Source organism: Pongo pygmaeus, chromosome 13, assembly GCF_028885625.2.
Source record: "Pongo pygmaeus isolate AG05252 chromosome 13, NHGRI_mPonPyg2-v2.0_pri, whole genome shotgun sequence".
NCBI classification, from domain to species: domain Eukaryota; kingdom Metazoa; phylum Chordata; class Mammalia; order Primates; family Hominidae; genus Pongo; species Pongo pygmaeus.
Genome location: NC_072386.2, coordinates 54,693,949 through 54,712,048, shown reverse-complemented (window position 1 = coordinate 54,712,048; position 18,100 = coordinate 54,693,949). Strand labels below are relative to the sequence as shown.

Below are 18,100 nucleotides of genomic sequence, written 5' to 3'. Positions count from 1 at the left end.
TCTGTCTCAAAGTGCGATAGGCAACAAGGAGACCACACACCTGCTACCTGTTCCACTCTATGTGCCATGAGTGAGGACTGCTCATTTGTCCTTGCTTGATAGATAAATTGTATCTGGCAGAGAAGTTCAAATGCTAAGAACACGTGAACCACAAGCCAAAAACTCACATGCACTACTGGGTATGTATCCAAAGGAAATGGAATCAGTATGTCAGAGACATATCTGCACTCACATGTTTATCACAGCGCTATTCAGAAGAGCCAAGATACAGAATCCACCTAAGTGTCCTTCAGTGGATGAATGCATAAAGAAAAACATGGTCTACACACACAATGGAATACTATTCAGCCATAAAAATGAACGAAATCCCGTCATTTGTGGCAACATGGATGAACCTGGAATGACATTATGTTAAGTGAAATGAGCCAGGCACAGAAAGACGAGTATTGCATATTCTCACTCACTGACCTCACAGAAATAGAGAGTAGAATAGTAATTAGCAGAGGCTGGGAGGTTGGGGAGGATGGAGAGAGGTTGGTCAGTGGGTACAAAGTTACAGTTTGATAGGAGGAACAGGTTCTGCTGTTCCAGTGCACACTAGGGTGACTATAGTTAATAATATTGTATTGTATATTTCAAAATAGCTATGATATGGTTTGGATGTTTTGTCCCCTCTAAATCTCATGTTGAAATGTGATCCCCAATGTTGGAGGTGGGGCCTGATGGGAGGTGTGTGGGGAGGTGTGGGGGCAGAGCCTGCATTAATGGCTTGGTGCCCTCCCCATGGTACTGGGCAAGTTCTCTCTCTGTGAGTTCACGTGAGAGCTGGTTGTTTAAAAGAACCTGGCACCTTTCTCCCCCATCTCTCTCTTGCTCCCTCTATTGCCATGTGGCATGTCTGCTCCCCTTTCATCTTCTGTCATGATTGCAAGTTTCCTGAGACCTCTCCAGAAACAGATGCTGGCACTGTTTTGTGTATAGCCTGCAGAACTGCGAGCCAAATAAACCTCTTTTCTTTATAAATTACCCAATCTCAGGTATTCCTTTATAGCAATGCAAAAATAAACTATTACAAGCTAGAAAAGAGAATTTTGAATGTTCTCACCACAAAGAAAGGATAAATGTATGAGATGATGAATAGGCTGAAAACCCTGTGTTGATCGTTACACAATATATACATGTATGGAATTATCACACTGTGGCCCATAAAAATGTAGTTACTATGTGTTGATTAAAAACAAAATTAAAAATACCTCACATGCGTACAGGGTAAGGAAGGTAATAGAGTGGATCCAAAGTAGCAATATGGACTCAACATAAAGTAGAGGGGCCAACTGGAGTGTACACACCCTGTCTCTCTGGTCCCAGCAGACTGCCATGTACGCATGGAGGCTCTGTGTTGCCAGATCCTCCAATGCTCAAGAGAAACCACAAACCAGATTTTACTTTGACAGAATTACTGTGAGATCTTCTGGTATTTTTAAATTTCTGAGAGTAAATTAAAATAAAATAAACACATAAACACACACACACAAACCACAAAAGCCCTTTGTAGCCTAACACTATGTAAGCTGAATATCACACTCCTGTGGTCCATGCACAGCCTCTGATATAGATGATAAGTGCTATAAGATTCAGAGGCGGGGCCAGGCGCGGTGGCTCACACCTGTAATCCCAGCACATTGGGAGGCTGAGGCAGGCAGATCGCCTGAGGTCAGGAGTTCAAGACCAGCCTGGCCAACATGATGAAACCTCTTCTCTACTGAAAATACAAAAATTAGCTGGGCATGGGGCAGGCGCCTATAATCCCAGCTACTTGGGAGGCTGAGGCAGGAGAATGGCTTGAGCCTGGGAGGTGGAGGTTGCAGTGAGCCGAGATTGCACCACTGCACTCCAGCCTGGGCAACTGAGTGGGAATCTGTCTCAAAAAAAAAAAAAAAAAAAAAAGAAAAGATTCAGAGGTGGGAGAAATTCTGTCCAGCCACTATGTCCACTAAAAACAAGACAAGTTTAAAAGGCAAATGAGCTGACTATAAAAAAATAATTTACAGAGAGAAATGGTCTATCCCCAAACTGTTGTCAGAGCGTCAGTAATACTTAAAAGAAACTCTGGGAGATTCAATGGTTATTTTTTGAATGCATGCAGGAAAGAAAAGCTCAGAAGCATCTAAACATCCAGAAGAAATATTTTTACCTCCTGGGAAGCCAGAATTGATTGAATGAGAAAGTGAATTCTCTTTTGTCTGAGGTCTAGACTTCTGGAGATACCTCCTTTTTTTTCTTTTTTCCTTTATCTTTGTTTAAATCAAGGATGCACTTCATCGGCAAAGCTTAACCACAGTTAAATAATATCCTAGTTGGGTCGACCAGGCTCCACTCTAGAGCAATTTCTGGAAATGATAGGATAAGCCCATTTTACAAGATTACTGATTGGGAGTTAATGGAGCTCTCACACTTTTATTTTAGAGGGTAGTTAAAGAAGGTTACCTGTAATAGCCTTTATTGAGGGCTTGCCACGTGTGAGCACCTGCTAAGTATTCAGCAAATATTGCACGGTCTTATAAATGTGTATTACTCAATTTACCCAGTGAGGTCACGTAGTTAGTTAGTTGTGGGGTTGGAATTCAAGCCCAGGTTTACCTGACTTCTAAGACTATCTCTAAACCAGCATACATATACCATTCTTTCCAGTCATTGCTTAGGGAAGAGATCTCATTTTCCTTCTAAATATACTCAGATTTGTAGAAGTTAAGTGAATTTCTCAAGAATGGAAATCCAGTAAATTGCAGACTTATAATAAGGCAGACAGTTCAGGCTTCTGACTTCCAGTCCTGAACACTTCCCCCATGTGATTATCTTATTTATCTCTAAGTCAGGAGAATGTTAATTACTTTAAGACTAAGATGGAAATCCCCCATGAACCTGGAAACTCAAATAGTAGAATGGATGAGGCTCTGCAGGGTCTCAGCAACTCAGCAACACAGACTTCCGCTCGCCAAGCCTGATATGGCCATTGCTACTGCTGAGCTGCTGAGCGCCAACCTGCCCATAACAGAAGTGAACGCTAAGCCTCCTGAAGTGGCCGTATTCCCCAAGGGGACCAAGTGGCAGGTTTATTATGTAGGATCTTTTTCATCAAATAGAGAAAAGCAACTCTCTTAAAGGAATAGAGAAATATTCCAGATGTGGATTTGCCTTTTCCATCATTCTTCCATTTATAGTTATTTTATTCATGAGTATGATATCCTACACAATCCTACTACTGATTATAGAACTAATTATATGGTGAAGGGACGTGGGCTTTCACCACAGAATTCAGAAATCTCATGCGTTTCATCACACAGAAGCAGCTCACTCCATAGAACAAGAAATAGAACAGCCTGCTAAAGGCTCAGCCATGATGTCAGCTGGGAGACAATAAATACCCATCAATATGTGGCACTATTTCTCTCACAGTCAGAATGCGTGGCTCCTGGAATCAAGAAATCTAGTTGGGAGTAGCCCCTTTTTACACCAAATAAGCCATTTCCAAGATTTTTGCTTTTCAGGCCTCAAATATTGAGCTTAGTGACTTTGGAGGGCCAAGTTTTCAAGGCAGGATTGCTTCCACTTGGGAACCAAATCATGATTTTATCAAACTGGAAGCCGAGACCGTCAGTCCTAAGACTATCCCTTGGCCAGTTTAGGATCCTCATGGTTCTGAACCAACAGGTAAGGAAGGCAGTTGCTCTAGTGATTCAGGTAGTTAAACACAGTTATAAAAAGGAAGTTGGATTATTGCTTCCTAATTGGAGCCAGGAGGACTATCCTGCTACTTGTCCTCTCAGGAGTCTCAGCTTCATAGTCAATGGAAAACTGTGATAACCCAATAGACAAGACTGCAAGGAATGAAGGGTTGAGTCACCCTTTCAGCAACCTACCAAGTAGGCCCTAGCAGAGTAAGAACGTGCAATGAGTAGAGGAATTAGTAAGATGTGGTTATCAATTTAGGCCTAATGACCAACTAGGGAAGTGGGAACTATAGCAACTGTCTTAGTACTTATTTACCCAACTTTTATCTATATTCCATATGAACAGAATTGTTGCATATAAACATTTTATCTGCATTTTATGGCCACATTTTATCATTAAAGACAAAAAAAAAATTAACCCTTAACACATCCTTGCAAATACTCCATTAAGCTTTCCTCAATTCCTGTGGGAGTGTGCAATCTAATTCTTGTCATGAGTGGATACAGTTCTAGATGAAGAATTATCACCAATATCTTTAAAATCAGTTAATTCTTCAGAAGCTCCGACCGAATTTTGCCATTTTGGCTTTGATTGTCATTGTTTCTATTGCATTGCAACCTGAGTATAAAATCGAGAGTGAATGGTTTTAGAGTTTGAAGGCTTCACTACAGCTTTTTGAACCCAAGAGAGCATAATCTTTTAAGATTATGCAAAGGCTTGGGGCTTATTATTTACTGTTGATAATAACAAATCAACTTGCTATTAGTAATTATTAATATGCTGTTTCTAGACTTGTCATTTTATAAGCTTAAATTAAGTTTGAAATTTAGTGGTAACATTCTAAACTGAGTTTTGGGTTGCATATACCTTTGAAAATGTGATGAAAGCTATGAAACTTCGCAGAAATACAGGCATACCCACAAACTGCAAAACGTTCAAGTTTTATACAAGTTAAAACCTCAGTTTTAGAGGCTACTCCACATTCACATGTTTGTCTCCTTCAAAGATGTGATTACTGATCATGAGACACTAGCTATGTGAACTCCATACTCTCAAGAAACTTCATTACCTTTTATTTATATTTTCAAAGAGAGAGAGTGAGCAAGAGAGAGAAACTACATTACATTTAGACCAAAATAAAAAAATATTAGGTGATTGAATTGAATGGGTAAATAAAAACGAGTTACATTTCTCTGGCAGTAGGCTGAGTTCAAGTTTTGAAATATCTGAGTTCCAAAGTAGAAGAAAATAATATTAAAAACTCATGGCAGGACTAGTATTACAGCCAAGTAATGCACTAATTATAAGAGATTTGAAAGACCTCAAATTTCCAAGAGAAATCAAATATGAAAATAAGATTAGAAACTGGGAACTCTTCATTTTGTATGAAAATTCCAGATATCTCAAAAGTGGCAATGGCTGCAACATAAAAATGCCCAAATTGGTCAGATTATTTTTCTTTCTACTCTAGTAGTGTCTCTACTACTAGCTATAATTTTGCCTACTATTCTTTCATTTGTTTATTAAATAACATTATTTGGATACATTTCTAAGATACTGCTTTAAATGTAAGTTAAAACGAATTTGGTGTTTCTGTGGGCTAAGATGCCAATAGTGTAGTTTTTTTTTTTTTTTTTTTTTTTTGACTGAGTCTCACTCTGTTGCCCAGGCTGGAGTGCAGTGGCACAATCTTGGCTCACTGCAACCTCCATCTCCCAGGTTCAAGCGATTCTTCTGCCTCAGTCTTCCGAGTAGCTGGGACTACAGGTGCATGCCATCATGCCTGGGTAATTTTTGTATTTTCAGTAGGACAGGGTTTCACGATATTGGACAGGCTGTTCTCGAACTCCTGACCTCATGATCTGCCTGCCTCGGCCTCCCAAAGTGCTGGGATTACAGGCGTGAGCCACTGCGCCCAGCAATAGTGTATCTTTAGAGATAACTTTAGACTACGATCTGGAAGTATTATGGTGGAAATTCCAAAAAGTATATTTTTTGCCTTGTATTTCTTTCTTTTAAAGAAACCCCACATAAATGGGCTATTCCATATTCTTACAGGAGGATGGAGAGATATATATATACATATATATATGTGTATATATATATATATATAGTGATTTGAAAGAAAATTAAATGTGAGGTAAATCATTTTAAACTTGATTAGGGTGGTGGCTACATGATTGTATGTGTCTGTCAATACTCATAGAATTGTACACCAAAAAGTGGATTTTCCTGTAGGTATTCAATGGAAAAAAACTGGCAGCATATATTCTTAACTGTGTTAAAATAAGTTTTAATAAGCAAGTTGAATGTAAGAAAGGAACTTGAGTGCCAAATACCAATGTGAAGTGACATAAAACAAACACACTATGAACATCCAAAAATCTGGATTTACAATGGAAATGTGACAGCTTCTGAAATTAAATAGCACTCAATCATTAATTTTCTTTGAGGGTAAGATTTGTATCCTGCTGGGCTTATAATTTTCTCTTTTTGTGCTGTTCATGTGTAAATATTGCCAATTTCATTTGACACAAAAAAGGAAAACAACTTAATTTTGTTTCTAAGTTAATGAACGACAGATACTACCCTCCAGATGAGGTACTGTATTATTAGCTTCCAGGCAGTGATTTGAGGGGAAAAAAACCCAAGCCATTTCCAATGTATTTGTAACAAGGAAACAAATTTATTGATTTTAAAAGACAAGACACCATTTTGTTTTGAAAAACACAAGAAAGCTAGCCTGAGTTCAAGTCTGAAATATTCAGAAAAATCCTACTAATATCTTTAGTATGTTCCAGTCATTTGTTTAAACAACACACTAAAAGTTAATATATATTTTTATAATTATAAAAGTTCCCCAGTTATTGTACAGTACACAATACAAATCGCCCACAAACTATTATTTAGCTCCTGCCAATTTTGAGAGGACATGATATACTAAAAGATTTAGCATTTCTCACAAAAATCACATCAGGAAATACGTATTTACAAAATCAAATACATTATACAAAAAACCATCACATGTTATTCGGTAAAGATGTTTTTAAATAATTAAAAAGTTTATTCAACTGTAGTCCAAAAACCGGAAAAGAACATTACATTATCTCACACATACAATCTCTACAAAAGTTGCTTACCTCATTTACATAATATATTCAGTCGATTGTAAAATAAATGTTCAAATATCTCCTAGTGTTACTATGTTTCTGTGCTTGTGGGACTGAATAATGTAATCTGCCACTTACTAAGTGAAATTTAAATGATGGCACTTAAAAAAAAATACAGTATCTTAAAAAAACACAATGAAAGAAGTTTTACCTAGAAGGTACGAAAGCCCTGAGTGATAGTGAAGTTACTGATTGGTAAGCACTACAATTAACCTAATTAAAAGTTTACCACCTCAGGCACAAATTTCCAAGTTTTCTCAAGGCACTCACTTAAAGTTTCTGTAACCAATGCATTGGTCACCACCATAGGTCCAAATTGATGATGGAAATGAGTAGAGAAAAAAATTTGCTTTGGTACAAAAGATGCTTTTTAAACGAATAAAATTCAATAGCTTCTTTATTGGGTCATTTAAAATTGTTGTTTAGCAAGTTAAAACAAGGCGATCGTTTCTTCAAAAATACTAATTTACTGAAGGAAAAATTTACTTGGTTATCAACAGTCAATGGGAGTTTTTATATTTTCTTTCCTCCCCAGAATCAAAATTCTTTTAAAGAATATTTGTTGTCCTCATTATTGAGCTACATAAACAATTCTTACCAAAGATTTTCATTACTCAGGGCTTCCAATCCCAACATCATAATTTATTTAAAAAAAACAAAGGAAAGAGGGGAGAAAAAGAATCAAACCAGAACCAAATAAAAGAAGAGACAAAACACATTTTTCTTTTTAAAAAAACATATTATCAATTACTTCGAATGAAAGGAAAAAAAATCCTAGGCAGTCACTTTGTAAGTGGCTTTTACTATTTAAGTAAAGTTGGTAAACTAAACTCAGGTCTACTGGCACATAAAATCACTAGCAGCAATGATCAAGGCATGCAAACTGAGAAGCATTTACAGTAAATCATCATGAAGAATTCAAAAGAAGAGAGTTAAATTAAAACCCTTTGAGTATTGCATGTTAACACATGAGTAATTTGCATGGTTTGACTTCCTAAACTGCCTAAAAAGCAACGTTTACGGCATACTTGCACTATGCTATGGATGTCCTTTCACCAGACATCAGAATAGGTTACACTCTTATTTGCGCCCAGCGAGGGCAGCACAAGCACATCTGCAGACAACACTGCTTTCATGTTCGATCACTTAGGGAACAGAGGGAATCAAGTGCATGAAGAGATTCCCTTGAACAAAATCAGCAATGGTGTAAGCAGACTGACATTTAGAGATATCAGAAGCAGTAGTCATAGCATCTCCTGACAGATGAGCTTAAAATCAAGTGCTTTGCTCTCCATTCTATCTATATATAATTTTTTGACAAAGTATTAAAGTTTTGGAGCATAGATAAAATTATGCCCTGTGTGAAATTCCCAAACAATATTTTATGAGCGATCTAACTCCAAATAGCCTAACTGCCCCCAAAGAGTTCAGATTCTCTTAATCCACTCGAACTCGTTTCTTCCTAAGGCTTCACTTACACTTGTACTTTCTAAAGCTAAATAAATGAGATCTTTTGTTTTGTTTTGGGAAAAAAACGAAAAAAAAAGAAACTTAACCCTTTCTTTATACCTTTTAAAGGCAATCTAGGTACCTTCAATGTGCAGAAATCAGTTATGACATAGGTCTATCCAGGCCCATGTATTTGTCCTCCTTTTCTAGAGACTATGGTGTGATGCTAGAAAAGTTGATTTTTTTTTTTCTGTAAACAGTACACTTACTTAGATGGCAGTGAATATTTGGGAATAAATATATCAAGCCCTCTTGAAGAAAAATTAAGAGTTGTATATAAAATGCAAGTGTTCGGCGTGGAAACACTTTCTCTTCCTATCCCCCCTTTAAAAAAACAGCATAATTAGACATTTGGATATAGAGTATATTTTACCGGTCTAAGTCTAAATAAATGATCTGAAAGGCTTTTGTCCCCCATTGTATATCTTACAATGCTCAAAGGGTTAATACAAGGCATTACATCAAAGGGGTTTTCTAATACTAGAACTAAGCACTGAATTAATGCTTCTATTCCAGTTTTTAAAAATCACCAAACTTGCAGAAATACTAGGATTCCATTAATTGATTCGTTCTAACCATATACATGAAGGTTGTTCTGATCTAGCAACAAGCCCAATTTTCAATAGCACTGCATGCCAATCCTCCTCCCCCATGATCTGTTGTGATTCAAAGAGATCACAAAAGTTCTGATCTCAATTTTTGGATGGTTGTTATTTTCTCACCAAGAATGTGTGTGTCCGGGGGATATAATAAAGGTCAATTTATTGTATATAACCACTGCCTCAAATTGTACACAAAGATGACTTGCCAAGTTTTTTCTTTCTACTTGTGTCCACACAGGGAGGACCAACATCACAGTGACACATTTTTTTTTCCTTTTACACTAATGTTTCAAGCACAGCATTATTTTAGACATTTCAAATATATCATCTGAGGAATTTTTAAAAATTTGAAAATGCATTTAGCACTTTTAGACAGTGCATTCATATAAAAAGATTCATGATTACGGCACTAAAACCGTATTCATTCCTGAATAACTTTTACAGCATTCTACAAGAACATATTCATTTTTACTTGTCTACTACAAATCAAAGGCAGTCAATGCTGCACACTACTAATTTTAGGTATGCAGTGTTAAAACCATTTTCTAAATTTTACTTTTGTTTTTAAAGTACACCATCTAAAGAGAGGTGCATAAACCGTGCTATACAGTACAAGAAAAATCACACAAAGGAAAGCAGATTTCTGAAAAGGCAGTAAGACTTATACAGTCAGTCCAAACACAGTTTGGATGAAAATCCTGAATAAGTGACTAGCAACTTGATAGCCAAAGAAAAAATTGAAAATTGGGCCCTGTCTTCCAAGGAGATGGTTCATCCATTCCACCCTATTGTTCACTGGTTTCATGAATGCAAATCTTTTGAGTATGATTTTCAAACTATATGTCAAGATCAAACTATACCCATGATACTCAATCCTATCATATGAAAATATCTTTTCTGAAACTTAAAAACAGTCAACATACCTTCCTTACATTCTTCCTCACTGAAAGTGTAGCACTTGGTTTATGTAGGTATATTTCATGACTAGTGATTGGTTATAATTGCAAGAAATACAAAGAAGTCTTAAAATGTGTACTTGTGTCATTTGTGAATAAATCTGTTAAGAGTGTTAGTGTCTAATATTATTTAGAAAACCCACAGTTTCAATGAACGAAAAAAGGGAAAAATGGAAATAAATGCAATAAATGTGATTGCTCAATTTGCTCAAATGTATAAATTGTTTTCATTTTCTCATATATTTTTCACAATTCAAATTCGAAATTGATGAAAATGTTTGTGTGTATGTGCGTGCATGTTTTACTGTGAACTACAAATAACTAGAAGTAGCATAAACCATAGGTCTTCTTTTTATGTTTTGATCCAAACTACTTACACTAATCACAAAGAATATTCCTAAATATTCATAAAGGAGATCAGAATATTTTTATTGAGTCAAGTTCAAATGTAATAATGTTTATTAGTTCTTAATCTGTCCTAATTTAGAACAAACCATGAACAATTGGAAGAAATGTTGAATCCTGGAGCATCCCCGATCCCTAAGCCTCATCAATCTAAATTTGCCCATTATTATCAGATTCCTGTAATGATACAAATATATCCAACATTAAGTTAAACAATGATAATAAATACATTTAAAGTCATTCAATAAACGAAATGAAACCAGTAAATACATTTGGTCCCATACAGATATAGTATCACTCAAAGGATGGCGAGTAGAGACAGGAAACTGAAAAAATTCAGAAAGGAGAGCCAAAATGAAGAGTGTTTTTTCAATTTTTGATTTTAATTTTACCTGTAAACACTTCCTATGCACAATGAAGTAGATACATGAACTTTTGCAGCTTATTATGTTTTGTTTGCCTTTTGTGTGTGTGTTTTGGTATAAATCTATTGTCTTTTTGGGAGGAAAAAGGGGGACAGTAATTTAAATGACCTTTAGATGAAGGTGATGCTACTATGCTAGTGAAGACTTTCAAATATATGAGTGAGTTGTATAATAAAAAATTTGGATCAGTTTTTAAAATTACATCTAAAATATTTAAATTTTACTTAAGAAATGTTATTGATGTTATTTGAGTAGTCTGAGGCAATCAAGCAACAACAGCTTAAATACACTGTGTATTACCCAATAAGCCATTTGGTATTTCTAACTTTACAGACTGGCTCACCTCTTCTTTCCAACCCCCCACCCCCCTTACCCCAATACCACTGGAAAGATAAACATCTTGGGTTTAATATAGGCCTCATTTGATAATCTGTCAATCATTTTGTGCTTTCCTTTTTTTTGGCTTTATTATCTATTTATTTTTGCTAATTCGTTTTTTTACAACTATTTAAATGAACAGATGTGCCTTTCTTGTGTTTTAATCATTAAATAATTTGAGTGCTTAAAAGAACCTTGGCTTTTCATGCAAATTAAAATGGGGCTGGGTGTAACTCTCTAGGATCTCACCTTCTGACTTTATAGCAGACTCCTGCCCCATGGGCACTCATGTGTCCATGTGGACACACCAGCACCTAGACACACAGACAAACATTTAGACTGAAAAGATGCACTTCGATAAGTACCTGCTTACTTTGTTAACTTTCTAAAATTGTAACTAAATAAGAATGGTCTAAAACATATATGATTTTATGTAACAAGTTGGTATTAAAACTAGCCTGCTATTCCACACCCTTAAGCAATCTGATTTGTAATCAAGTAATATTCAGCTCTAAGAATAAAAAATAGATCCACGGTCACTCAAAGAGGGAAACTGATTTTTGTCTTTATGTTTTGCTTTGTTTTCCCTAAATTTCCTTTGAAGAACATGTCACCTGTCCTTACTTCAGGAATCTGAAAATGACAGGCACACTTTGTCAAATGGATTGAAGAGTTAGTCACATGAACAAAATAAACCTTACTAAACCTTAGCTTCAGTTCTGTTTTAAGGCACCATGTAATAGCCGAGGTACGATGATCCCTGATGTACATTCTTCAATGGCAATGGTCCATCCAGCCACCTATCCAAATCCTACAGAATTGGGGATAAGTAACAGTGAGGTGTGCCAGTTACACTGCCTTCAGGTTCTGTTTACAATTTAAATCCACATACTTTAGAAACCAGGAAATAGTTTTGAAGGAAATAACGTTATGTAGGTTGCTACATTCCTTGCATTCTATAAATTCTCATTTATAATAGCAGCATATTGAACTACTATTAGGAAAAAGACCTGGAATAAAAGAAAGTCATCCAAATGGAATGGTTTCCTGTATGTCCAGCTCAGCATAAGTAGCATGTACACTTAAAAAAAAAAGTCAAGTCATTTTTTTCTGCTTCAGTATCTAACTATAATAGCCCCCACTTACCAGCAGAATGCATCTGTGCAGTGGTCCCAAATACAGAATCAGTAGTCTTTAAACAGAGGAATTGGTATGCAAATCATAGTTAAAATTCAATGTTTAACGGAAGCTTGCATTGTTAACATGGTTTAATAATTATGTACACAAATTATGTACATATTAGCATAATCTCTTGCAATTCTGTCATTTACTCTGAACTGATAAATGTACAGCTCAATTTTTCCTCAGAGAAAAATAGATGACCTTCCAAACCCTCTAGCACTATAATAAAAATGCTCTGTATTTTCTCTCCATACTCAAAATGTTATCAAAATAGTGTCTTATGGTTCTGTCCAATGAAAAGCACCTTTCAAAAGCAAATTTGATGCATCTGCTGCCAAATGGGCATGCCTCCAGTGTAAATCAAAAAAATCATTTCTTTTGATATTTCACAGAAGTGCATCTAATTAAAAAACTTACACATGAAATCATACACCAAGACTAACAATCAACAATAAAATATTTTAAGCTACAAAAAATGTAAATTACTTTTTAATTATAAGAAAACAAAACATTGACATTAAGTGTTGTAAAAATCCTTCCTGACACCTGAAACTAAGGGGAAAAATTCATTATTAAGAGGCAAATAATTTGTTTACGTTAAAAAAAAAAAAGATCTGGCAAAATACATACACCCATTCCATTTCACAACTCCAAAAAGTTAATGTTCAGCACAGATAGAATTTGACAACAGTCGACCTTCAGGCTTATTAAATTTTCAACTTAAGCCCAATATCAACAGGGTTAATGTAAGCTGGAAAAATACGCTTTAATATTCTTTAGACTGCAGTGTAGGTATTTCCTGTAGCGCTGCACTGTCTGATAGTCTGAGTACTTGTGACAATGTGCTCGCTGTGAATTGGATTCAGGAGGCTTGGTTGCACGCCAGTCTCGAGAACAGGCTGCATGCAGCCCACTGGAAATGCCTGGCTCAGCTCTGTTTTCTCTCTTTTGGCTTGAGGCTCTGAAGAGTCATCCAGTTCTTCATCCATTTCACTTTCTACTTCACTGCCTTCATCTGCACAAACAAATAATACCAAGACTATCATCAAAGACAAATTAGAAAATAACAATCAACACGTGCTTTAGAAACACTTTACTATAGGACATTAAGAAAGCAACAGCTTAGCTCTTCTCAGGAAACAAAGCTTAGAGGTTTTCTTTTCATCAGATTTTATTCATATCAATGCTGTACTGATGCATCTATAATTCTTTCAAACATAGTGAGATTAATTTACTTTTGGCAATTTGTGATTGATATTTCGTTAACTTTTTAAAAAAAGGCCTTTGGAATTTCCCTAAGTGTCTATATTAAATAATGGCATAATTTGTGTCATAATAAAGTAGTCACTTTGGTATGTTATGCTGGCTTTTGGGGAATGTACTGAGCTGAAAACGCAAACACAAAAAACGTTTTGTTTCCTCCAAAAATCTACACTAAATATAAATTTTATCTATGCTTGTGTTAATGTGAGTAAGACCTCTGTTGATTCTTAATATTACTATTCCATGTATAAACAGAGGCTGCTGTAAGACTTTCTGGCACTCATCAGTGTTATAGACAGTCACAGTATTAAATAAAACCTTAATTTTTATTATAAAAATTATTAAGGTTGAGGCAGTAGTATCAGATTAAAAATGTGCAATGGATTTCCATTCTTGGCAACTGATACTGTTAATAGCTGGTATTCATTTCTGGAAATTAAATGCATTATATAGTCACTGTTACCCCCAAATTGTAATACATTTTATATTAACTAAAGCATCATTGTAATAGAATGCCATTTAATTTTTTCCAGTATGCACTGTTAAAATTCAAAAGTACATTAGAGAGAGAAAATGCACATATACAGCTTTACTATTGTGTGAGAGTCTCCTCAGAATACCTCTTCATGAGGGATAATTACAGTGGCTTGTATAAACAGAGGCAGGTCTCCATTCTCTACTGTTCTATGGCATATCACATACAATGAATGTGCAACAAGTATCTCTTTAGTCAGATTAAGTTGGATTCTTTGCAAGCAGTAAGATTTTAGCTTTACCACTTGGCAGACACCCACAGCAAAAATCTCTGCTAATGCAGCTGTCTCTACAAACAAGGCCCCTTGACTTTTCTTATTTCATTATGATTGGGGCAAAGTTTGTTCTAGAAAAAAGCAGTGAGAGGTAAAAGGGCTTCCATATATGGTTGTACAGTGTACAGCCACCAGGAGCAAGGTCTGAGAAATGGCAATTTGTGATTAAACAGGTGGAGATTAACATGCATTACCTAGAAATGTGTGTCATGCATTAGTGACCAATAAAACAAAGAAGTGCTCTTAGATGAGGCAAAAGACATCTTGGCCCACCTACTTTATCAAGTTACCTTTTTGCCTCTGGAAAATGAACTTAATGATAATATTTGAGTGTGTCAGAACAAGTATATTCAAAGGGTTGAAGGGCTACAGGGAGAGGGATACCTTTTGTAGACATTTAGTTCATCAGGAGGGTATACTTGAAACATGTTTGCATGACATGTTTTGGTTTTTCATGTTTTTATACATAAAACAAAAATGTCTATAAGGATCTTAACACAAACTCTTCATGGTGGCAGTCTCTTATGGTTGTGATAATAAAGCTTTACTTTCTACAGTTTCTAATTCTCTGTATTATTTGAAATTTTTCTATGGAGCAAATATCCCTTATATTATCAAGAACAAGAATTCTCATTTTGTGGGAGAAGCCCTCAAAACCTCCTAGGATTTCACATTCAATCTTTAGGCCCTGAGTATGCCCATCTGGCTCTATCTCAAGAGCCATCAAGAGGTCTGGGGGTAAATGGGACCAGCGTGGCCACATCCAGCAGGTGAGGACAAGTCACACTGCTTCTCTGCTCCCTGTCCACAGACTTCCCTGTGCCTAAGAAATTAGTGTCAAAATAATAAAAAAGGGAGCACTGAAAAGACAAAAGCTCATTTTCAGGCAGGGAGGGCAGTGGAGACAAAGTAAGGAAAGTCCTTCTGTCTATTTTGTTGTGGATGGAAAGAGTAGTGAGATAATGGACTGGACAAACTTAAGTGTTCCAGGTAGGTTTTGCTTAGGTCTATCTCTGGGTGACAGGTTTCCTTTGGAGAACCTACAAAGCAACTTATAAAAGCAAGCCCATTCTCCAGGTCCTAAGGACAAAGGAATGTAATTCTGTAGACATTTTATGCTTCTATAAAAACTCGAAGACACTTTCTAGGAATCTACTTCAGGTTATGGAAATTTGGTGCATAAAGACTAAAATTAGGCGCTACAGGAGTTTACAGAAGACTGTGGTTCAGCACTGTGTGAAGAAGCCTGGCTGGAATTCAGTCTCTGACTGAGCAGTAAAACTCTACTGTCCTTCTGGACACCCTGGGATGAAATCCCTAAATTTGGGTTATGAGGCTTTGGTGTGAGTATATCATCAGTGTTGCTTTATGTGGGACATGGGTATCAATTACCACCTTTCTTGCTCTAAAATTACTAATTAATATCATCATTGACTTATTTTTCTAAGGGTTATTTGGTTAATGCTATAGAGTATATATTTGTAGCAACAATTTTTTTGGCTATAATTTTCTAATTTCCCTGTGTTGCTAGTGTACTGAGTATCTTAATATTGCACACTTTGGCGAACAGCACTGAACCTCTTTACAGACTCCCCACATACTTCCTTTCACCTCATTTTGCCCAGTGGCTCTGGCCTGGAAGGGCTAAGTGCATAGTTCTCCCCAATTTTTGTGCATTTTGTACCTGTCGCCGATAGTCAATAACCTTAACAATTCTTTAAAACCTCAAGAGACCTCCCACCCTCCGCCACCTTTTAAAAGAAAGGGCTCTGTTTCCTGCAGTGTTTAACAGAAAATTTACTTGTTTTTAAAAATTGCACTGGTATTTTTATCAGTATTGTTTTGCTTCTGCTCTGCTTATAAAGGTGGGTAAGATTTGCGTGCTCTATCCGCATTCTATCTCCCCCTAAGTCCACCTTGCTTTTTTTATTGTGTTATTTTGTTGATCCTGAGGTTCTTCAGAAATATATATCATGTTATCATATTATACTGTATATTAGAGTGGCAATGCTGGTATTAAAATTTCAGAAGTATATATGTTACCTTCTTCATCTATACCACTACTAATCTTGCATTTACAGTAAACCTCACTGCTATCTCTGAGTTCTTTTTCTACACACAAGTAGGTACTGGTGAGGTAGGTGAGCCGAGGAATCTTTTTTCTTGCCTGGTAGGCCTTGAATAAAAATGTCTTATCCAATTTTATCACTTATCTCCAGGACTCTAGCCATGGTCAGAAATAATTTCTTGTTGCTTGTAATGAACTTCAGGCAAAAAGTATAAAGAACTTTATAACTACATTTAAATTCAGTTACCTGCATTTAATATACCTCATATGTAGAAGGCATAGGGATGGGGAAAAATGAAGAAATAATGAAAAGACAGGAGTTTCCTATTTATCTAGGATTTGTATGCCACTTCCACAAAATCAGAGTGTTGAAAACATATACTGTATTTTCCTCTATGAGAATTTATTAGCAAATAAAAGTTCTTAAAATGTACATTATTTTCGATTCTTACCTTTATCCAGATTTCCAGGAGACATGGCATTTAAATCACCAAACTGCAAAACAATAGTCATTTGTGCAATAGTTAATATAGGGCAGAATAAAATAATACTCTATCAGTCTGTGGTAAAAATGCCAATCTATGACTCTTTAAAACTGTAAACTAGTGGCCATTTTGATCTCTAATTACATGGATCACATAATTTTCCAATCAAACTTGTCAAATTTGAACAGTTTAAATTATGTCACAATTTAGCTGTCTTAGCCTCTTTGCAGAAGGATAACAATTTTCTCTGCTTTCCTTGCTCCATTTTACCTTTTATTATTTCAACTCAGCAATGAAGAAATAGGAGCCTGGATGATTTGGATGAAGACTGATGTGGCAAAATGAATTTGGAAAAGCCCCAATCAAGCAGGACACATCAGCTCCACCCCCCATACTTGGCAGATGAGTCCACCTGGAAGTCTCTACGTTAGAGAAACAATATCCAGCAGTTTGGCTGAACTCTATTTTTAAAGCTTTTATTAGGAAAAATGAAAATATAATAGAAACTCCAAAATTGAGGGTATTTGTTTTTACAAAATCTTTGAGACTTCTCTCAGATAATAGGGTCTCACTTTAAAAAGAAAAGCATCTGATCATTACTAATGCCAACAAAAAGAGCTTGAAACAATATAGAACAATTAATAGCCTTCGGCTTAGACATTATTTTCTAACTTTTAGTTCAATAGTTTGATAATTTTACAATGAGAAAACACATTTTGAAAATCTCAGGGTGAACAAAGATGGATACACTGAAATAAAAATTGAATAGAGTAACAAAGCTAATCAAAAAATGGTGAAGAGAAACTGCAAAGCATCTACTTTTAAAACAGTAAACCTTACTTTTAAGGTAATAAGTCATTATTAGAAATTCAGACTTCTCAACAGGCTTAGAAAGGATGAGGCAGAAATTCTACTTACATTCGGAAGTTTGCTTATAAAGAGTTCCATGATAGGAGTATTTTTTTCATCTACAAGGTTTGTCTATAAAGTAATAAAACTGATCTTATTTTGCAAACATACACATATTTTTTTCCTTACCTAGACAAGTACAGTTCTTCATAGTAGCTACCTTGGGAGCTTATACATTTATTCCAAGGTCCAGGGTTCTGGAATCCC

At 35.8% G+C, this 18,100-nt stretch overlaps 1 protein-coding gene across 10 annotated transcripts in view; it reads right to left on the bottom strand.

Moving 5' to 3' along the window:
- Positions 1-6,398: 6,398 nt before the first annotated feature.
- Positions 6,399-18,100, bottom strand: part of RFX3 (regulatory factor X3) — a 321,175-nt gene continuing 309,473 nt past the window's right edge. For 7 of the 10 annotated variants that reach the window (XM_063649555.1, XM_063649556.1, XM_063649557.1 and 4 more), the window contains 3 exons: positions 17,903-17,965; positions 16,952-16,994; positions 6,399-13,374 (listed from right to left, as the gene is read on the bottom strand). In XM_063649555.1, the coding sequence (XP_063505625.1) occupies positions 13,136-13,374; positions 16,952-16,994; positions 17,903-17,965 (345 nt within the window). In that variant the 3' untranslated portion in view covers positions 6,399-13,135. The remainder of the gene's footprint in view (positions 13,375-16,951; positions 16,995-17,902; positions 17,966-18,100) is intronic. The other 3 variants (XM_063649560.1, XM_054500971.2, XM_054500972.2) reach the window with 1 other exon arrangement.